The 23,878-nt window shown below is 41.2% G+C and overlaps 1 protein-coding gene across 2 annotated transcripts in view; it reads right to left on the reverse strand.

The window, feature by feature from the left end:
- Positions 1 to 23,878, reverse strand: part of PLPPR5 (phospholipid phosphatase related 5) — a 372,883-nt gene that overhangs the window by 178,668 nt on the left and 170,337 nt on the right. For both annotated transcript variants that reach the window (XM_089677285.1, XM_089677284.1), the window contains exon 2: positions 14,962 to 15,094. In XM_089677285.1, coding sequence (XP_089533411.1) covers positions 14,962 to 15,094 — 133 coding nt within the window. The remainder of the gene's footprint in view (positions 1 to 14,961; positions 15,095 to 23,878) is intronic.

Genomic DNA, 23,878 nt, shown 5'->3' on the forward strand with positions numbered 1-23,878 from the left:
ACAGAGTGCAAGTTTGGATCAGAACAGCAGCAAGAAATTGAAATATACAGTATATACAGAAAGAAGTGCTAAAGCCCATGTCCAGCCATGGAATGTCAGAATGTTGGGGGTTTTTTTTAGAACTCTGTCAGGTTTTTATTGCTGTATATGTCCCCACTCAGGATATTTCCAACCACTATCTGTCCCAGTGACAAAGGCAGGAAATAGAATAGGGTACAGTGAAAGGCCTCATGTATACTGGGCATTTAGCCCTGGTGCATGAGGCTCCGGCTGTGGCTGGAAGGTACCAGTCCACCGCCCAGCCCTACTGCTGGCAACCTATCAAACTCTATGAGAGTCTGACAGCTCCTGCAGCTGGATGGGGCTGGCTGATGCACTCAGAAATTCTTGCGTTTTGGGGCAGTATTCGCCCAGAGATGAATGTCCAGAACACAGACTTCTTGTGTTTTGGGCATTTGCTCCTGGGTACCATAAATGGTCCTAAATGTACATACAGCTAGGTGCACCATCCAGCTTCATCCAGCCACAGCAGCTGTCATGCTCTCATAAAGTTTTCAGGTTTCCCCCTCAGACACAGCTAAATGACAGAGCCTCATGCATCAGCACTTAATGGCCAGTTTGTGTAAAGCCAAAGTTGGAGCTGCAGCTTGTAAAGTTAATAAACGTTTAGTCCTGGAAAAGTTGGTAAATATGAGGTAGACTTCTAATGTTTCATGGTGTTGAGGACAACCTAGTGGGTAGTATAAACCATGATTGTTAAAAGTGCTCTCACAGTTTAAGTTGAATGTTCTCTAAGTTTGCCTTTAATCTGCATTTTATATAATTTGCATATTTAAATTAAAACTACTGATAGATGCATTCCCAGATAAAATAAATCCTACTAAAGAATTTGTATTTCTGTCCATACAGCCCTGAGTTATACACAGCTCAGCCAAACAGCATAGTCTTAGCTGTAAAGGTAGGAGGCCTGATTTTTCTCTGCTGCAGTGCAGTAACACATAAAGATCTTGTCTTTCCCCTCAGTGTATAATCGGACAGTGAAAAGAGAAGCAGCAGACTGATCAGCTAATCTCTCTGTCCAATTGCTATTTCCTCCTATCAGCATGCTTCTTGCACTATAGCATAATTGATTGGTTCCTTATGATTTTTCTTCTTGTCCTAGTCTGAGCTATGCTGTACAAGGGATTGCAAAAGGCTGCTAGGAGGTTAAATTCCGGAACTTACACTGCTTGCATTAAAAATTACATCTATTGATGTAATAATAAGTAATACAAAGAATGAAAATCAATTGTTTATCAATGGATGATTACAAAGCTGCATTAATTTGTGTCTTTTATATCTGCCTGGAGTTTGGCTTTAATGCATTATGAACAACAGTAAAAACAAGTTTCTTGGTGTTCAGTTGTCCAAACAATAAGAAAATGACCCTCAGCAAAAAAAGAAACTAACATCTCAAGGCAGATTAGGGCATTCACTCTTTTGAATTACACAACTTTTTTTATCCAGCAGGTGATCTCATAGGTTGCTGTCTGGTTATGCCTACACAATCTAGCAAAACAGCACAGGGATACTGAGTTGAAGCAGTGTAGAATCTTTATTATTATTATTGAGTGTTAAATTAATTAAAGAAGCTGTAAAATTGTATTAATTGCTGTAAAATTAGTGCTAAATTGGTGTTTAGAAGTCTGTAAATAAGTTTATAATTTCAAGGAACGCTAAGATTTAGCAATAATTAACATCTACTAATTGACACTACAAATTAACAGAATAATTAGTATAAATGCTGAAATGCACTCTGCCTTCATTTAAAAAATATATTAACTTTTTCAATTGTTATCCAATTGTCATGAAACTACCTGAGGCTTGTAAATGTTTAAAAATAGAATATATGACTAATGAATAATACAACATGAATATATGAATTATACATAAGGTATGTTATGGATAACGTCACATTGAATAATGAAGGACTTTCATATATACCACTCTAAGGGAATTGTCCCTTCAGATCTTCAGCAGGTAGTCAAAGATGATGGTGTGCAGAATTTTGATTTTACATTTAGTAAAAAGGATGTTCACCTTCAGATATTCAAATTTACTTGCTTCTGAGATTTTTAGCAGAGCTATGGGGTGCAACTATGGTTGGATTAGCAAGCTGAAAATGGTCAAAATGGTGATTCCTATGAGCGGCACTGATGGCTTCACTCTGCTTTTCTAAATACATAAAATACACCAGCTTACATCACGTGTTCATTTAAGGGGAGATTTACTAAATCTGGAGCACCCAGAATCTGGTGCAGCTTTGCATGGTAGCCAATCAGCTTCTAACTTCATCTTGTTCAATTATGCGTTGAAAATAAAACCTGGAAGCTGATTGGTTTCTATGCAGAGTTGCACCAGATTTTGCACTCTACAGTTTTAGTAAATCAACCCCAAATTGTTACATTATAGATTCTTGTAAAGCGTAACTAAACCCAGACTATGTAAAACTCTCATTACATTTTATGTACAAGAGTGTGCATATTCACAAAGCCACTAAAGCTTTTGTTTTTTTGTAGAGTGAAATATACCTAATTAATCCTGCCTTCTGCTGTCCCTCCCATCTTCTCTGTGTCCCCATTGCAACGTGAGATTGTATAGACCAGCTGCTGTTATCTACTGACTATGCTTCACTTACAATTTCCTTCTAATGTGTTAATTTGCTATTTTTTCTTATCTGTGCAACCCACATGACTATAGAATCACCCATCTGGGTGTATACACAGTGGTAAATGACACTCCCCTCCTCCTCCTATAGCTAAATAATATGGGGGTAGGATTTAGTATTCCTATTGATTATATTCACTAAGAAACCCACAAAAATCTTCATTTTAATGTAAATCAGTATTAAATATATGAAATTTAATTGCTAATACCTGTAAAACAGAGCTTTGGCTGCTGTCTGAACAAAATGATTGCTACTGTCAATCATCGTTTACGCCGCCTACACCATAAAACAATATACATTTTATGCTCTATAAAGATTTATAGGGAGTTGTAAAACAGTTTTTGTATATTTATAATTTAATTTGAATAGTTCTTCTGAAACAGTTTTTTTGTTACTCATGTGATTGGCACAGCACCTATCAGGGCTGTGCAGACACAAACTCATATTGCAGTAATAGAAACCCCTCCCAAAGAGATTTCCTTGTAGATGCCACAGAACAGGGAAAGATCATGTGACTACAGAACAGCGCTGCAGGAATAAGGTAGAGGATTAAAAATGGTATGAGGTGTGGCAGATATATATAATTTTCATGGATGAATTATGGCGATTAACACTTCTTTGTTTAGTATTATTTAATACCCATGTTTATGCTATTACATGGTGTTGAGATAAATTTAGTGCAGCATCATTATTTTTGGGGGGATTCCAAAGTCTACAGTTGATGCTTTACTGAGATCTTGCCATAGCTTCCTTCTCATTTATATGTGTTACAATGGTTAACCCTTTTGTGACCGGAAATCCTTGTTGCCTAGATATCATGGCTAAATGTATCTGCAACAGCATGTGTGTTGGTTAAAATGCAACTCAAGTTTTTTATATATATTGTGACAGTATGAACGGCAAAGTGATGGATGGACGATATGTGTCACCTCGCATGAGGTCATACTGTGAGGTGTAAGGTGGAGTCCACTCCGGGTTTTCGGGGCCACAATGGCAGAGGTGGTTCCGGACCAGAGTTTGTGCTCCACTGATGACCACCAACAGGTGATATAAAAAGGGCAGGGCTGGAGCAAGGAGTTGCTCGTGGCCTGGGACTCAGAGAGGTATTCTGAGAGAGCTGTGTGTGTGTACTATACCTACAAGAAAAGGTTTGCTTTTGCTTTGTTTTGTTTTGGGTGACAGGGAGAAGCCCTTCACCTCTGAGAGAGGAAACGTCTCCTGTTTAGTTAGTGCCTGGATGGCAAGGGTTTATTTTTGATGTTTTGTTTATTTTGGTATTTTTGCAAACCTTTTAAATAAAACTGACAACCAGTCAGATTTTGACGAAAGCCTGCTGTGCGGTCTACCTTTTTCCCAGGGAAGGAGATCCCCCACCTGAGCTAACCCCACATATGGTGGAGAATGCGGGCAACTTCCTGAGCAAGTGAGAAGATGGAGGAAATAATAAGAGCCTTGCTGCAGGCCAATGCAGCACAACGGGAGACAAATCGCCAGTTTGAGGAGGCCCAACAAGCACAACATGAAGCCCAACAAGCACAACATGAAACCCAACAAGCAGACCGAGAGCTCCTTAAGCAGGTGGCCCAACACCTATTAGAATTAAAGAAGGAATCTGCAGATCCACTGCCAGTGGAGCAGAAAATAGCGCGGGCCAGCTATGTTTTGCAGAAGATGACACCTGCGGATGATGTGGAGGCCTACCTCACCACTTTTGAAAGGGTTGCTGTTCGGGAAGGATGGAAAAAGGAACAATGGGCAGGACTGCTTGCACCATTTTCGACAGGTGAATCCCAAAAAGCCTATTATGACCTGGAACCAGGGGATGCCCAGGACTATGAGAAACTGAAGGCTGAGGTCCTTGCACGCCTGGGTGTCACCATTGCAGTCCGGGCTCAGCGGGAGCATCAGTGGCATTACAGGGCTGACAAACCACCCAGATCTCAGATGTTCGATTTGATACATCTCTCCAAAAAGTGGCTCCAGCCAGAGGTATTGTCAGGCCCTCAGATTGTGGAGCGTGTGGTCATGGACCAATATTTACGTGCACTCCCTGCCACTTTGAGGAAGTGGGTCGGCCGTGGAGACCCTAAATCTGCAAATGAGCTGGTGGACCTGATGGAGAGATATGCAGCCGCTGAGGACTTTTTTCATTCATCTGGGCCATACCCCAATGTCACTAGGGGTGGAAAACTATCCGGAGGATCCGGTAAGACTGTTCCATGGGCCAAAGGCTCAGAAAAAAACGATAAGACTATTGTTTCAGATAATAAGACGGTAGGCTTAGGACCTAGAGACTGGCCAAATAGGTCAGGAAGGTCCCCAAAGCAGTTTAGAGGTCTAAGTACTGAACATATAATATGTTATCGTTGTCATGCGTTAGGTCATATTGCTGCAAACTGTCCTTTAAATGATGAACCTATGCAATGTGAAAATGCTTATTTAGGAAAACACATGTCTCTTTTTGCACAGGTGGTATGTACTGCAGCATGTCAGAAATGCATGGAAAAGCAAATGTGTGTGATTGCAATTGATGAAAAGCCAGTAACTGCTCTGCTAGATTCGGGTAGTGTTGTGACCTTAGTTAAAAGTGATTTGGTAAACCCTGCAAGCTTACACCCTAGCACTATTGGGGTTATTTGTATTCATGGTGATACACGTAATTACCAGACTGCTATGGTGGAGATTGATACTCCCTGGGGCCCTGTGACCTATTCAGTGGGGGTGGTGCCCTCTCTGCTTCATGAAGCCATAGTGGGGAGAGATTTTCCCCATTTCTGGAGGTTATGGAACAAGGAGAGGTGTCAGGAGGACCGAGCTCCTCCTGCTGGGGAAACGCCGAAAACTCCTGAACTCACTCCTGACCCCTTTGACGGCAAGGTGGAAGGGGAAACTGTTGGTGTGTCCAAGGAAGGCGTAGATCTTTTCCCTTTCTCTGTAATGGCTGGGGAGCAGGAGGAGTTGGATCCAACCCCAGACACTGAGGATATGGAACAAGAGATGATCGCTGGCTCTAGTGAGAGTGGACAGAATGTGGTGCCTGACCTAGAGCTCAGAAAAGAGGAATTTTGTACGGAACAGCTGAAAGATTCCACACTTAATAAAGCCCGTGAAAACATTAAAATAATTGATGGGGAACCAGTTGAAAATTAGGTAGGGGTGTCTTTTCCCTACATGGCTCTTAACAATAACTTGCTGTATCAAGTGGTAAAGCAAGGGGAGGAGGTGGTAGAACAGTTAGTAGTCCCCAAACCCTTTCACCAGATGGTACTAGACTTAGCCCATGGGCATATAATGGGGGGACACTTGGGTGTAGAGAAAACAAAGGAGAGGATAACCCAGAGATTCTTTTGGCCAGGCTTACATGGAGATGTCAAAGCGTATTGTGAGTCATGCCCGGAATGTCAATATTCTGCGCCCTCAACCCAATTTCGCAGTCCGCTAGTACCTCTACCCATAATTGAAGTACCGTTTGAAAGAGTGGGCATGGATCTAGTGGGTCCAGTAGTAAAGTCTGCCCGGGGCCATCAGCACATACTGGTGATACTTGACTATGCCACCCGGTATCCAGAAGCCATTACCTTGCGTAATACCTCCGCTAAAACTATCGCCAAAGAGCTTGTCCGGGTGTTTAGTCGTGTAGGTATTCCAAAGGAGATATTAAGGGATCAGGGCACGCCATTTATGTCTAGAGTTATGAAAGAACTATGCAAATTGTTCAAAATCTCCCATCTCCGTACCTTGGTCTACCACCCCCAAACCGATGGGCTTGTAGACAGGTTTAACAAGACCCTTAAGAACATGTTAAAAAAGGTGGTAGACAAAGATGGGAGAAATTGGGATTTTTTGCTACCATATCTCATGTTTGCGATACGAGAAGTACCTCAGGCATCTACAGGATATTCACCTTTTGAATTACTGTATGGTCGACATCCCAGGGGATTGCTAGATGTTGCAAAAGAAACCTGGGAGTCCACGCCCTATAGAAGTGTCATCGAGCATATCTCACAGATGCAGGATAGAATCGCAGCTGTCATGCCACTTGTTCGGGAACACATGGAGCAAGCCCAGGAGGTCCAGAGAAGGGTTTATAACCGGGGTGCCAGGATCCGTACCTTCAACCCTGGGGATAGAGTGCTGGTGCTAGTCCCCACCGTGGAAAGTAAATTCCTCGCAAAGTGGCAAGGTCCCTTTGAAATTAGGGAGAAAGTGGGGGAAGTAAATTATAAAGTCTGCCAGCCAGAGAAAAGGAAACCCGAACAAATCTATCATGTTAATCTCTTAAAACCTTGGAAAGACAGGGAAAGTTTGTTGGCAGTACCAAGCCCCCAAAAGGACGTGGCCCCTCAGGTACCTATAACGGAAACCTTGTCAGTAGCCCAACAAAATGATGTTAAGGAGTTTGTGAGGAAAAATGGAGATTTCCTCTCTCACCTACCTGGACTGACGACTGTCATACAGCATGACATAGTTACCCAGCCAGGGGTCCGCGTAAATGTCAAGCCCCCTAGAATACCTGAGGCCAGGCGGGAAGCGGTGGCAAAGGAAATACAGGACATGTTAGAGTTGGGAGTGATAGAGGAATCTCACAGTGAGTGGTAAAGTCCCATAGTGTTGGTCCCAAAACCAGATGGAACAATTCGTTTCTGTAATGATTTCAGGAAACTGAATAGTGTGTCTAAATTTGATGCGTACCCGATGCCTCGGGTGGATGAGCTCATTGACAGGTTGGGAACGGCTCGGTACATAACCACCTTAGATTTAACCAAAGGCTATTGGCAGATTCCTTTAACGGAAGCTGCAAAAGAAAAGACTGCATTCTCTACCCCCGAGGGGTCCTTTCAGTATAAGCGGATGCCATTTGGTTTACATGGTGCTCCGGCATCATTCCAACGAATGATGGACAAAATGCTAAGACCACATCGCCAATACGCAGCTGCCTATTTGGACGATGTCGTCACCCACAGTCCAGACTGGGAGTCTCATTTGTCCCGCTTACAAGCGGTAGTAGATTCGCTGAGGGAAGCAGGTCTTACCGCCAACCCCAAAAAGTGTGCCATAGGCTTGGAGGAGGCCAAATATCTTGGCTACATTATTGGTCGAGGTCTCATTAGGCCTCAGATAAATAAAATCGAGGCAATTCAAAAGTGGCCCCAACCGGTAAATAAAAAGCAAGTCCGGGCATTTCTTGGGATCACAGGATACTACAGGCGGTTTATCCCCAATTTTGCCACCATTGCAGCCCCACTGACAGATCTGACAAAAGGTAGAGGGTCGGTCATGATTAAGTGGAATCCTGAGGCGGAGACCGCATTTCAAAGGCTGAAACAAGCTCTCTGTGCCCAACCTGTGCTTGTGACCCCAGATTTCACAACAGAGTTTGTGGTACAGACTGATGCCTCTGACGTGGGACTAGGTGCTGTGCTGTCCCAAATCAGAGATGGGGAGGAGCACCCCGTGGTCTTCCTAAGTAGAAAGCTCAACAAACATGAGAGAAACTATGCCATTGTGGAGAAGGAAGGTGTGGCCATCAAATGGGCCTTGGAGGCCCTGAAATATTACCTGTTAGGAAGAGAGTTCAAGTTGGTTACTGATCATGCCCCGCTCAAATGGATGTGCGATAACCAGGAGAAAAATAGCCGAGTGACAAGGTGGTTTCTTGCGCTAAAAGCGTTCAGATTTACGGTGGAACACAGAGCAGGGAAACTGCAAAGCAATGTAGATGCCCTCTCCCGGGTCCATTGCCTGGTTGGGACAGTTGCTCAGCCGCAGGGGCTTGAGCAGAGGGGGGGGGATATGTGACAGTATGCACGGCAAAGTGATGGATGGACGATATGTGTCACCTCGCATGAGGTCATACTGTGAGGTGTAAGGTGGAGTCCACTCCGGGTTTTCGGGGCCACAATGGCAGAGGTGGTTCCGGACCAGAGTTTGTGCTCCACTGATGACCACCAACAGGTGATATAAAAAGGGCAGGGCTGGAGCAAGGAGTTGCTCGTGGCCTGGGACTCAGAGAGGTATTCTGAGAGAGCTGTGTGTGTGTACTATACCTACAAGAAAAGGTTTGCTTTTGCTTTGTTTTGTTTTGGGTGACAGGGAGAAGCCCTTCACCTCTGAGAGAGGAAACGTCTCCTGTTTAGTTAGTGCCTGGATGGCAAGGGTTTATTTTTGATGTTTTGTTTATTTTGATATTTTTGCAAACCTTTTAAATAAAACTGACAACCAGTCAGATTTTGACGAAAGCCTGCTGTGCGGTCTACCTTTTTCCCAGGGAAGGAGATCCCCCACCTGAGCTAACCCCACAATATATATATATATATATATATATATATACACTGCTCAAAAAAATTAAAGGAACACTTTTTAATCAGAGTATAGCATTACGTTAATTAAACTCCTGTGATATTAAGCTGGTCAGTTAATAATCTGGTCAGAAATAATCAGTTTCAGCTGCTTCGTTGTTAATGAAATTGCCACAGGTGCACTAAATGGGCAACAATGAGATGACCCCGAAAACAGGAATGGTTTTAGAGGTTGAGGCCACTGACATTTTTTTCCCTACTCATCTTTTCTGATTGTTTTTCACTAGTTTTACATTTGGCTAGGGTCAGTGTCACTACTGGTAACATGATTCGATACCTGGATCATACAGAGGTTGCACAGGCAGTCCAACTCCTCCAGGATGGCAAATCAAGACGTGCCATTGACAGAAGGTTTGCTGTGTCTCCCTGCACAGTCTTAAGAGCATGAAGGAGATTCCAGGAGACAGGCAGTAGAAGGTCCTTAACCCATCAGCAGGACCAGTATCTGCTCCTTTGTGCAAGGAGGAACAGGATGAGCACTGCCAGAGCCCTACAAAATGACCTCCAGCAGGTGAATATCTCTGACTAAACAATCAGAAACAGACTTCATGAGGGTGGACTGAGGGCTGGATATCCTCTAGTGGGCCCTTTGCTCACTGCTTAGAGCTTTATGAGCATTTACCACTGAACATCAGAATTGGCAGGTCCACCACTGGCACCCTATGCTTTTCACAGATGAGAGCAGGTTCACCCTGAGCATATGTGACAGACGTGAAAGGGTCTGGAGAAGCCGTGGAGAACATTATGCTGCTTGTAACATTGTTCAGCATGACCATTTTGGTGTTGGGTCTGTGATGGACTGGGGAGGCATATCCATGGAGGGATGCCCAGACCTCTACAAGCTAGACAATGGCACCCTGACTGCCATTAGGTTTCGGGATGAAATCCTTGGACCCATTGTCAGACCGTACGCTGGTGCAGTGGGTCCTGGGTTCCTCCTGGTGCACGACAATGCCAGGCCTCATGTGGCGAGAGTATACAGGCAGTTCCTGGAGGATGAAGGAATTGATATCATTGACTGGCCCCCACACTCGCATGACCTAAATCCAATAGAACACCTCTGGGATATCATGTTTCAGTCCATCCAACGCTACCAGGTTGCACCTCAGACTGTCCAGGAACTCAGTGATGCCCTGGTCCATATCTGGGAGGAAATACCCCAGGACACCATCTGTCGTCTTATTAGCAGTATGCCTCGACGTTGTCAGGCATGCATACAAGCACGTGGGGGCCATACAAACTACTGAGTACCATTCTGAGTTGCTGTACCTTTTACACTTTGATTTTTGGGGTGTCTTTGAATTCAGTCCTCTGTATGTTGATAATTTTCATTTCCATCAAATGATGGAGCATCCTTATGTTCCTAACACATTAGCCAGTCCATATCAGTATAGATATCCAGCATGATATGTTTCCCCATTGAGATCTGATGTGTTTTCAAAGTGTTCCTTTAATTTTTTTGAGTAGTGTGTGTGTATATATATATATATATATTGTACTATGTATATATATATTTAACCTCCTTTTGACAGGTAGCTGTACTTAAATTGATGGTCAAATCAAATCCCTCCCCACTCCATTCTGAATGAAAACAGTTTTGGGTGTTATTATTATACAGGATTTCTATAGCACCAACAGTTTGCAGAGCACTTTACAATATAAAGGGAGACAATACAGCAACAATACAGTTCAATACAGAAGGAATAGGATGGCCCTGCTCATGGAGCTTACAATCTAAAAGAAGGGGGAGGTGGTACAAAATGTGATAGCTGCAGGGGATGATCTGATGGAGGTGACTCAAGTACAGTTCTTAGGTGGAGGTGGGGTAGGCTTCCCTAATAAAGTGAATTTTCAAAGATCGCCTAAAGGCAAACCGGGTGGGGCCTGACCAGGCATACTGGGGTAGGGAGTTCTAGAGGATGGAAGAGGCTCCGGAGAAGTCCTGGAGGCAAGTGTGGGAGGAGGTGACGAGGGAGCTAGGGAGCAGGAGGTCTTGGGAGGAGCAGAGTGGACGATTTGGACGATAACTGTGGATAAGGTTAGTGGTGTAGCTAGGGGCAGTGTTGTGGATGGCTGTGTATGTTGTGGTTAGTATTTTGAATTTTATACATTGGGTTAGTGGAAACCAGTGAAGGGATATGCAAAGAGGGGCAGAAGTCGCTGATCAGTTGTATAAGTCTAGTAGCAGCATTCATAATAGACTGAAGGGGGGATAGCCTGTGTAACGGTAGGCCAGTGAAGAGGGAGTTGCAGTAATTTGGGGGATATAACCAAGGCATGGATAAATTGTTTTGTGGTGTCATTAGTCAGAATGGGGTGGATTTTGGAAATGTTGCGGAGGTTGAGGCGGCAGGATTTAGCCAGTGATTGGATGTGGAGCCTGAAGGACAGGTCAGAGTCTAGGATTACACCTAGCACCCTGGCATGAGGAGAAGGACCAAAGGTTGTGCTGTTGATCTTAATGGTAAAGTCATGAGTGGGGGATTGGGGGGAGGAGGAAATATTACAACTTGGTTTTAGAAAGATTGGGTTTGAAGGGAGTGGTGTGATATCCACTGAATTTGAGGGCGTGATGTGACATCACTTGCAGCAAGTGCTCTCCTGTGCTGAAACTGATAAGGCCCTTTTCAGACAGGCATTCCAATCAGGTCCGCCTATCACTTTTGCAGGCGGACCCGATTGGAAGGTCCATTTATCTGTATGGACAAGTGGGTGTAAATTAATCTGTGTCCATTTACACCCGCCTACCTCCAGGTTCCGGAAAAAAAAAAGGGGGGGTGGACTTTATCCTCTTCCATTTGGGGGGGGGGGAAACGATTCAGAGGTAGTCAGATGTAAACAGACAGCAGAGTCCACTTATTGCCGGAGACACATAGAGCAGAGCATGCTCTGTTCATGTCCGCTTAGTTTCTGCATGTGTGTTATGCTTACCCCTAACGCAGGTGGTGGTCAGCCACTATAGCTGGATTCTGTGTTCTTCACCTATAGCAGCCCCCTTTCTCATAAGGCAAGCAAGCCTATCTGTACTCAATTGCCCCAGGACTAATACACAATACTATAGTGCCTGGCTAGCACACCAGGGCAGGCACGAACTGAGCACAGCAAATGGGTACTTGTAGTGCGCAGACAGGGTTCTTCCTTTAGCATATAGTATTGAAGTAACAATACATGTTTTCAACAGTAAATATTTTTGTTGGGCTTTACTGTAGTTTTATTTTCTAACATGCACAAGGTCAGCTATGGTTGTAATTTTTCTGTTGGGAAAAAATTCAATAATAATCATTTGCAAGTTCAGCACTATTAGAACTGAATGACTCAAGATGTAATTGAAATTTTATTTCTGTAGTCTATTAGATTATTAGAACTGAAATACACATGCTTTTTTTTTTAGCAAATAAATATCTTTTTAAAGATCCAATTAAAACAAGTAAGAAACAGGTTTAAAGTTTCACTTTTAAAATTCAAAATTTGAAATTCTAAAAATTATAGCTTATTAGAATTTATTTCAAATATATTTTGACAACGATGATTTCCTTTTAAAGGGAAGAACATATAAACCTTTCATATGGTGCATAGTAAACCATGCCAGCAAGTAAGAAATTAGCTTTTTACCCCACTGCTCCTTGAATTGCTCTTCGAAAGTACAACAGATTTGACAAGGATGCATTAGCTGTGTATTCAAACAGTGCCTATACAGTATCTGATATCATTTACAACTTAATAAAAATACAAAACATCCCTGTATTTTAACAAAAATATAAATAAATGTCATTGTGTAGAATGGAAAAAGTAAGTATGCCCTTAACATTATTCCTTTTACCATAAAATATTTATTGCAGGCATTTTGTATACCAGTTCACGAATTTCTTAAATTCCTGAAACTTTTGACCACTTTTCCATGTGAAATTTCTTCAGTTGAAAGATTTTTTGGGAGGAATTCTCCCATCAGCTGCCTATTTCAAAATTCCCTGAAATGGGAATGCAAAGCTTCATTACATGATATATATATATATATATATATATATATACAGGTGAAACTCGAAAAAAATTTGAATATCGTGCAAAAGTTCATTTATTTCAGTAATGCAGATTAAAAGGTAAAACTAATATATGAGATAGACTCATTACATGCAAAGCAAGATAGTTCAAGCTGTGATTTGTCATAATTGGGATGATTATGGCTTACAGCTCATGAAAACCCCAAATCCACAATCTCAGAAAATTAGAATATTACATGCAATCAATAAAACAAGGATTGTACATAGAACAATATTAGACCTGTGAAAAGTATAAGTATGCATATGTACTCAGTACTTGGTTTGGGCCCCTTTTGCAGCAATTACTGCCTCAATGCGGCGTGGCATGGAAGCTATTAGCCTGTGGCACTGCTGAGGTATTATGGAAGACCAGGATGATTCAATAGTGGCTTTCAGCTCTTCTGCATTGTTCGGTCTCGTGTCTCTCATCTTTCTCTTGGCAATGCCCCATAGATTCTCTATGGGGTTCAGGTCAGGCGAGTTTGCTGGTCAATCAAGCACAGTAATCCTACGATCTTTGAACCAGGTTTTGGTGCTTTTGGCAGTGTGGGCAGGTGCCAAGTCCTGCTGGAAAATGAAGTCAGCATCCCCATAAAGCTCGTCTGCGGAAGGAAGCATGAAGTGCTCCAAAATCTCCTGGTAGACGGTTGCGTTGACCCTGGACTTAATGAAGCACAGTGAACCAACACCAGCAGATGACATGGCTCCCTAAATCAACACAGACTGTGGAAACTTCACACTGGACTTCAAGAATCTTGCAGTGTGTGCCTCTCCATTCTTCCTCCATACTCTGGGTCCGTGGTTTCCAAATGAGATGCAAAAGTTGCTCTCATCAGAAAAGAGGACTTTGGACCACTGAGCAACAGACCAGGTCTGTTTTTCTTTAGACCAGGTAAGACGCTTCTGACATTGTGTGTTGTTCAGGAGCGGCTTGACAAGAGGAATACGACATTTGAAGCCCATGTCCAGGATCTGTCTGTGTGTGGTGGCTCCTGATGCACTGACTCCAGCCTCAGTCCACTCCTTGTGAAAGTCCCCAACACTTTTGAATGGCCTTTTCCTGACAATCCTCTCCAGGCTGTGGTCATCCCTGCTGCTTGTGCACCTTTTTCTTCTACACTTTTCCCTTCCACATAACTTTCTATTAATGTGCTTTGATACAGCACTTTGGGAACATCCAACTTCTTTTGCAATTACCTTTTGAGGCTTTCCCTCCTTATGGAGGGTGCCAATGATGGTTTTCTGCACAACTGTCAGGTCAGCAGTCTTTCCCATGATTTTGATTCCTACTGAACCAGACTGAGAGACCATTTAAAGGCTCAGGAACCCTTTGCAGGTGTTTTGGCTTAATTAGCTGATTAGAGTGGGACACTTTGAGCCTAGAATATTGCACCCTTTCACAATATTCTAATTTTCTGAGATTGTGGATTTGGGGTTTTCATGAGCTGTAAGCCATAATCATCACAATTTTGACAAATCACAGCTTAAACTATCTTGCTTTGCATGTAATGAGTCTATCTCATATATTAGTTTCACCTTTTAAGTTGCATTACTGAAATAAATGAACTTTTGCACGATATTCTAATTTTTCGAGTTTCACCTGTAAATATTTCCAATACATTTCCTTGGTTAAGCAAAATCATCTGTTTCTTTTGCAGATGAGATCTTACTGTAGATCTATGGCTGTGCAATAAACTTTTCCCAAAAGTATATCATTAGCATATAAAACATAAATGTCAAAAAGTCAAATTATAAAATACAACAATACAAGAACTGATACTAAAAATATTTAAGGGCAACAAATCTCAGAAGTACATTTCTCTAAAATTGAACATAAAAGTAATAAAAATGCTCTTACCCAGAAATCTGACGGTTCTCCTCACTAGTGGATTAATATAGCAACAGTCTCCAGTTAAAAGAGTTTTTTCCTGGTTCTCAAAGTCTCTTGTTGCTACCTGTAGGCAAAAGACTACAGTCTCCCCAACGATTATCTAAACAGAAGACATAAACAGAAAGGCACAGTTTTAGAAAGTTATCAAAAAGTGATAGGTATACTGCATGAAACATTTAATTTGATTCAGACTCAATACTGGAGCTTTAGCACAGCACACTGATGAAAATAAAAAAAAAAAACACTGCATATGAAAATTAACAGCTAAGACGTTGATAAGGGCCAACTAATGTTTTCATGTAAAGTGTACTGTTCAGAGTATCTTTGTTAAAGTTTTTATTAGTTTTGTCTGAAAACAAACGTTAGAACAGACAAATAAGAAAAGCGAGCCAGTTTGATGCCATACGCATACATAATATATAACACACGTAACTGATAATGCAAAACAAGAACCTATAGAGATAGCTAACTGTCCAGATACTGTACCTGTGGTCATTACAAAACAGGTAGGTTAGATATATGGAAGTGTAACTGACATAGAGAACCAGGTAGCATCAGCAAGGTAGAACATGGCATTAGGTGCGACTAGGTAAAGGCGGAGTCTTTCAAGTGTTCCAAGCCACAGTCTACTTGGAGCTAACTGGAAATTACGGCCTAGGAAAAACAAATAACTAAAAAAGAGTGTAGGAAAAAGGGAAGAGCAAGGTAACAGAGTTGCCCAGTGGAGTCAACTATCTAGTCTCAGACTCAGCCGTGGCAAGAGGTCAGGAAACAAGAGATGTGGGAGATAAAAATAAAGGAAAGAGCAGGAGGTAAGGAGGAAAGAGAATCCCTGAGGGTGGTGCAATCAAAGATCAGATATGCCTGTTTTGGTGTGCTACCATGGTAAGAGTACCAATTCATCATAATCAGGGGGAAGACAGTGCTTGATCCATGGCTGCCAAATTGTTTTGAATTTCTTGATCTGGTCTTTTTCTAGGGCTTCCCTTTTGGCGTGTATTATGGTGTGATGCATTCTGTGTTTAGACTCAGCCAAAATCAAAGTTGCAGATTTCCACACCCATGCTATGGTCTGTTTAGCAGATGTCAGAAGCTGAATGAAAAGTCTGAATTGTCTGCATGTCAAAGGCGCTGGAATCAAATGAAGAAGAGCTGTGGTAGGGTCTGGTGGGAGGGCTACCTCAAAGAGGAAAGAGGCTCGTGCAAAAATTTCTTTCCAAAATGATTGAGCCACTGGACATTCCCACCAAATGTGCAAATGTGTGCCCAGTTCTGAGCAGCCACAAAAACAGAGAGCCGAGCTAGTTGGTACATATTTAGCGATTCTAGTAGGCACTAGATACTTAGATACCATCTTTCTAAGACTTTGTAGTTAGCTTCCATCGCAACAACATTGGGTGAAGAGGACTTGGTAGCTTGCCAAATCTCTGACCATTCAGCTGTATCCAAAGAGTGGCCCAAGTCCTTTTCCCACTTTGCAACATAAGAAGGGGTACCCTGGTTAGGTTTGAAAAGGATTTGTGTGTAAAGGGTCACAAGAAAGCCTCTGGCATGAGGGTCTTTAGAACAAATTCATTCAAACTCGGAGAGACGGGTCATTACACTATCTCTAGAGAAGTAGGTGGAATAAAAAAATGTTTATCTGCTGATAACGAAACAGCTTTGAGCATGGGAGACCAAAGGATTTGCAGAGAATGGGGAAGGATAGAAAGGAGGACACACTGACATACTGTTCAGAGTTTATACAAGGACACAGGGTTTTTAGTTACTCCTTTCCTCCTGTGCCTTTTATACCCAGATCTATGGGTTACATTTCTGTGGGAAACACATCCTTGCCAAGTTGAAGTGCACTTTCCATAATCTTTAAGATGAACCTTTCAGTTACAAATGTACAAGAATAAATTCCTGACGTCACAAAATACAGCAACATTATTTTTCAGAAAATAAGTACCTTTTATTAAAAATCAGTCCTTGAACTCCATACAAGTGTAACAAATAGGCTGAGATGATCTTCTCAGTTTGCTGCAGCCAGGTGGAAAAATTTCTTCAGTCACTCACCCCACACCTTTCCCCAAATAATCAGACTGCAACATTGTAGCAAGTCAGAAGGTAAGAGTCAGCAACGTGGGCTGGCGTGTTGTGAACACAGTCAGGAACTCTACACCAGAATTTACATGATTGCATAATTTCCGTGAAGCATCATAAGTAGATATTCAAATAATAAATATAATCCCTCGGCATCTCTAGTGTTTAAAAATAAAAGTAAAAGAAAAGCTGGCCACACCTACGTGTACTCAGATACAGTGCTCAGCATAAATGAGTACACCCCAACAGATTTGTCAGAAAATCTTTCCTTTCCTTTCAGAATCAACATGTTCTATGGGACACTATACTGCAAAATACTCCCAGAAATGCGAGCCACTGATTGCAAAAAAGATTTGTTAGTTTTCAAGTCGGAAGGGTTAAGGTATCTGCTGAATCCAGAGGTCTCCTTAAGGATGGATTTAGGTGCTCAGCAATAGGCTATGCAGCGATTCCGCGGAATCGCTGCATAGCCTATTGATGAGCACCTAAATCCATCTTTAAGTGGACCTCTGGATTCAGCAGATATCTTAACCCTTCCGACTTGATGACTACACCATAGAGGAAAAGTTCACCGGATTATCCTGTCCATCCATTGATACCTTCATAGTTTAGATTATATGCGCATTTTCAATGCGCTTCCGGTGAGTGCGCACTTTTACTATTAACAGATGTCACAAGTTCAACTGCTGCTGTTTTTCACCTTTTGAGAGTTTATTTATACTTGAACTTTTTACTAATGGACATTTAACATTTTACCTACTGAGATTACTTTTTATGATTGATTTCTATGTTTTTATGTCCTTTTTGCATTACTATATCATAGCGCTACACCCCAGGGGCGGACTGACAACTCATGGGGCCCCCGGACAATAGGGGATCATGGGGCCCCTGTGTCCTTGCCCAAACTCAAAAAAGCCTATAAAAAAGGTACCAGGGGCATCTCATGGGGCCCCCTACTGACCCTGGGCCCTTGGGCAGTGCCCGAGTTTCCAAATGGTCAGTCCGCCCCTGCTACACTCACTTTCTGTCATTTACCTTTGAGGCTTTTTATTGGTACCTTTGGTGTTTTAGCTGCTGCCAGATTAGGAGCGCTCACTATCCTCTTATATTTAAGATTTGTTAGTTTGCACATGCAAAAAAGTATTTTTCCAAGTAAATTCATTCAAGACTGTGTTGCAAAAATGAATACACTCCAATGAAAGTCTTAGGAGCAAAGCTAAATTTTAGACAACAAAATCCTAATTAACAAGAATCCAACTGCAGGTGAGTATAATTATGCAATAAACAGGTGTCCAGCAGATAGTTGAATATAAAAGGGCTTTACTTAACAAAGAATACCCCTTCCCATTTCATGCTGTCAGCAATGGCACCACACGGAAGAGAAATGTCACAAGGCTTGAGAAAGAATATAATTTCTTACACAAGAAAGGTGAAGGCTACAAAAAGGTCAGCAAAGCTTTACTTATCAGTCAGAATACTGTAGCAAAAGTGATACAAAATGTTAACATAGTTGGAACTGCAACCATCTCACAGAGACGTCCAGGCCATCCACGGAAGTTAATTCCTCGACAGGAGCGTCTTTTGATGAGAAGGGCTGAAGAAAATCACCATGCAAGTTCACTGCAGTTAGCTAAAGAAGTAGAAAGCCACACTGAGGTGATTGTTTCCCAAGATACAATACGGCATACACTGCAGAGGAATGGCATGCATGGGTGTTTTTTTTTTTAATTCAAATATTTATTAAATTTTCATATTTATAATTAAATATAAAGAGAAAAAAAAAAAAAAGAGGAACATGAAAGAAGAACATAATGCATTTCATATACATTCTCATATAATATTCTTACTCTTATTCTCTTTCTATTACCTCCCTTTTCTTCTTTTCCCTTCCCTCTACCCTTTTGCCCTACCCCTTCCCTCCCCCCTCCCACTCTGCATTTTTCTCTTACTTCCATCTATATGAAATTAAGAATCTTCTCCTAGCATTACTTCATATATATTCCTATGGTGTACAAAGTCTTCCCATTTTTCCCATCTCCTGTTATATATCTCCATCTTATCTTCCTGGGTATAGTATAGTTTCTCCATCCTGCTAATCTGATTTACTCTTTCTACCCAATCCTTCTCTTTCGGAACCTCCAAGCTATGCCAGAATTTAGGTATCAAACCCTTCGCTGCGTTCACAAAGTACCATATACCTGAGTTTTTATATTTATTCACTGGTAAATCTGTTTTATGTAATAAACATACTTGTGGGTCTAATCCTATCTTTATTCCTGAGATTTTCTCAATTAAGTTGACCGTTGTCTCCCAAAAATTTTGTATCTTTGGGCACTCCCACCAGATGTGAAACCATGTACCAATCTTTCCACAACCACGCCAACACTCTTGTGTTTTCTCTATACCTATTTTGTGCTCCAGAATTGGTGTAATGTGCCATCTTACTAAACTTTTATAGTTTACCTCCACCTCTCTCATGCTAGTGTTCTCGTGTGTGAGTCTATATATCTTCCTCTGTTTATCCTCATCTATCTCCACTCCTAAATCCCTTTCCCATTTTGCTATATAGCTTGGTTTTAATTCCGTAACTAATTCGGTAAGAATTTTATAAATTTTTGCCGTGCCCCGTTTTCCATCTCCCCGTGATTCCAGTAACCTCTCAAACATGTTCCACTCCTTTCTCCCTCTTATGGGTTTCGGAAGACTCTCAACAAAGTGATTTAATTGGTGATATTTCCACTCATCAATCTTATTAAAAAGTTCCCCTCCACTCTTTTTTAAATCTTTCAATGTTTTCAACTTCTTTCCGTCCATAATATCCCTTAGTTGAATGTCTTCCTTTTTAATCCATTTTCCCATACTCCCCTCAATACCTGGTGGAAAGTATTCCATATTCCTTAGTGACATTAATTGTGAATTAAAATCCCAGTGCATATACTTGTGTAGATTATCCCAAACCCTTAAAACGTTCAATGTAAACACACTCGTGGTTTCTTTTAACCCTCTATATTGTGTTGGTGCCCATATGTTTCTACTCAGGTCAACTCCGCTCAGATCATTTTCTATCTTCACCCATCTTTTCCCCCTTTTATTGTGTGTCCAATCATAAATTCTTGTTAAAATTACAGCATTATAGTATCTACTAAAGTCTGGCACTCCCAGTCCCCCTCTCTCTTTTCGTCTACTTATCAAATCATACGATATTCTAGATTTTTTATTTTTCCATATAAATTTTGTTATCATTTTTTTAATTTCTTTAAAAAATGCTTCTGGGAGTTTTATTGGGATCATTTGATATTTATACAAAACTTTGGGTACAATTATCATTTTTATCAGATTTATTCGTCCTAACCAGGAGGGGATTCCTCCTCCCAATTTCTTCAGTTCCTCCTTAATCTCGTTTAAAAGGGAAATATAATTTAATTTGTACAATTTTGAATATGAAGCAGTAAGTTTAACTCCTAAGTATTTTATCTCTCTATCTCTCCATGTAAAAGGGAATTCTTTTTTTATCTTTTCTTTCTCACTATTCGGGAGATTTATATTCAAGATCTCAGTTTTTGTCGGGTTGATTTTTAGATTTGATATTTCTCCATATTCCTTTAAGCTTTTCATTAAATTCGGGAGTGTTATCCTAGGATTACCCACGTAGAACAACAGATCGTCTGCAAAAGCTGCCACCTTATGTTCCGTTTCCCCTATTTGTATTCCCTTTATATCTGTATTCCTCCTAATTGTTTCTAGTAAGGGTTCCAATGTTAACACATACAACAAAGGGGACAGTGGACATCCCTGTCTAGTCCCATTTGACATCCTTATAGGTGCCGATTTTTCACCATTGACCAAAATAACCGCGGATGGCATTTTATACAATTTTCCTATCCATTCCCTCATTCTACTACCTACCCCCATGATCTCTAGGGTGTCCATCATAAAGCTCCAGTTTACTCTATCAAAAGCTTTTTCAGCATCGATCGAGAGAATCACTGCCGGGGTTTTCCCTTTCTTAGCTTTCTGGATCAACAACAGAGTTCTAATTCCGTTATCTCTACCCTCCCTCCCTGATACAAAGCCAACCTGATCTCCCTGGATCCATTCTGGCATCAAGTCCTTGATCCTATTTGCTAAGACCTTCGCATATAACTTTGTATCTACATTTAGGAGTGCAATTGGCCTATAGCTTGAACATTGAGTAGGATCCTTCCCTTCCTTGTGTATAAGTGTTACATGAGCTTGTAGGGATTCCTGTCTAATCTCCATTTCTCCCCCCAGGGCATTCATATATTCCTTCAACTTTGGTATTAATAGTTCACTATATTTTTTATAATACCTCACGGTGTATCCGTCTGGGCCAGGACTTTTCCCCACCTTAGTGTCTTTTAGTGCTATTTTTATTTCCTCCTGTGTGATTTCTAATTCCAGGGATTTCAATAGATCTTTATCTATCTTTGGTAGTCCTGCATTTTTTAAATATGCCTTTCTTTTTTCTCTGTTCTCATTTTCACTATTATTTACTAAGTTTTGAGACTTAATATTATACAACTTATTGTAATACTCCTCAAACACCTTCCCAATCTCTTTAGTAGAGTGAGCCGTTTCTCCCTTGGGGTTTCTTATTTTTTCTATGTAATTTCTATTTTTCTTTTTTCTCAGGGCCTTCATTATATATTTTCCTGGACGATCTCCCCATCTGTACCTCTCCGCTGCAACTTTATTAAGTACTCTCCTCATCTCTTCTTCCATTAATATCTCCAATTCTTTCTTCTTTCCTATTATCTTCTGTCTTATCTCACATGTTATTCTATTTTTATGGATCTGTTCCAGGTCATTTATATCTTTTAAGATCCCTGTCATTTTCTTACTCCTTTCTCTTTTCTTTTTTGCCCCTACCGCAATCAATATACCCCTAATATATACCTTATGGGACTCCCAGACAGTGGCCATTGAAACATCTCCTGTTTCGTTCTCCTGAAAATATCTTTCTATTTCCCGTCTGATCTGCTGATCAGTCTCTTGATCTAATAGAAGGGCCTCGTTTAATCTCCATCCCACCCCCCTTGTCAGTTGTCTCCCCCATCTCACCTTCATTATAACTGGGGCATGGTCTGAGAGAGTCATTGTCTCTATTTCTACTTTGGCCACCCTCTCGATAAGTTGATGTTCTACCATTATATAGTCCAGTCTAGAATAAATCTCGTGTGCATTAGAGAAGAAAGTATAGTCCTTTTCCTTTCCATGCATTATCCTCCATATATCCACTAGTTGACCTTCATATATCTCCTTCTTCAAAGCCTTCATAGACCTACCTCCCTCTCGTTGCACACGAGATGTTGTATCCATCTGTGGATCTAGACACAAATTCAAGTCTCCCGCCATTATCAATCTTCCCTTTTTAAAGTCCCTCAATTTTCTTAATATCCCTTTCAGGTATACCTCTGGTCTCTTATTTGGGCAATAAATATTCGCCACTGTACACTCCATTTCCTGTAATCTGCCCCTCAGAAACAAGAATCTCCCCTCAGGATCTGTCTCTCTCTCTTCCACCTCCCACCTTACATTTTTAGCGAACCCAATTGCCACCCCTTTGGCTCTCTTAATTGGGGAGTCTGCATAGAACCATGTTGGATAGTTTCTAGTATTTAATTTAATATTTGACTTAATCTCAAAATGCGTTTCCTGTAGAAAAACTACCGAGGCTTCTCTGTGTTGTAACTCCTTAAATAGCTTAAATCTCTTCCCAGGACTATTCAACCCTTTTACATTATATGTTATAAATTTTATATCTTCCATAATTCTTGAGTACATCTCATCCCTATGCAGAGTATTTTTAAAACCTTCCCCCTATACCATCTTTCACCTCCTCCCCCCCCCACCGCCCTCCCTCTTCACCTCCCCCCTTCCCTGCACCTCACTCCTCCCTCCCCCCTCGAACCCCCCCCTCCCATCAGGCCTATTTTTTACCATCTAATCCTTTGTGAGCTTACTGTCACATTTGGATCTTGGCCCTGAGGTTGAACTCTAACCTTGTACGGTTCACCGTCCCTCCAATTCCCTCAATGTTCCCCTTTCCATCCCTTCTTTATTCTTTCTTCTAATTTGCTGCCATTGCTCTTTTCCCTCGGCATTTTCCCCTCCCTCAACCTCCCAACCTGGAACCTCTACTCTTTGGATGTTAAGTTTGTCAAAAAAATCTCTCAAATCTTCAGGAAATCTCAGGTATGCAGTAACTCCATTCTTCCAACCGATTAGACACATTGAGCCACTCCATCTATACTGTATGTTTTGTTTTTTCATCTGTTCTATTAAAGGTCTCAGTGATCTCTTTCTCCATAATGTCTCAGGTGTCAAGTCTGCAAAGATTTGTATATTTTTTCCTTCATACTCAATATTATATCTTCCTTTTATCTTCTTCCATATTTCTTCTCTCTCTCCAATTTTATTAAATTGAACCACTACATCTCTTGGTCTCTCTTCCACCCGGTCTCGTTGGGCCTTTCCTGATCTATATATATTGTCCAATATGCATGTCTCTGTTCTAGGTCTACCCATAATGGAGTTTAAGATTTTTTGTATCGTCTCTCTTAATTCTTTATCTTGTATAAGCTCCGGAATTCCTTTTATCCTGAGATTATTTTTCCTGTGTATGTTACCTTGTATCTCCAGTTTATATCCCAGTTTTTTCTGTTCTTGCCTAATCTTTAATATCTGGTTATTCAGTTCAGAAAGAGTTTGAGCATGTTTATTGATTTTTTCTTCTGTATCTTCTACTCTAGTCAAGAGATGTCCCAGATCTTTCCGA

The sequence above is a fragment of the Staurois parvus genome, unplaced genomic scaffold, assembly GCF_062004578.1.
Source record: "Staurois parvus isolate SC_StPar_1 unplaced genomic scaffold, SC_StPar_1.0 ptg000183l, whole genome shotgun sequence".
In the NCBI taxonomy this organism is placed as follows: Eukaryota; Metazoa; Chordata; class Amphibia; order Anura; family Ranidae; genus Staurois; species Staurois parvus.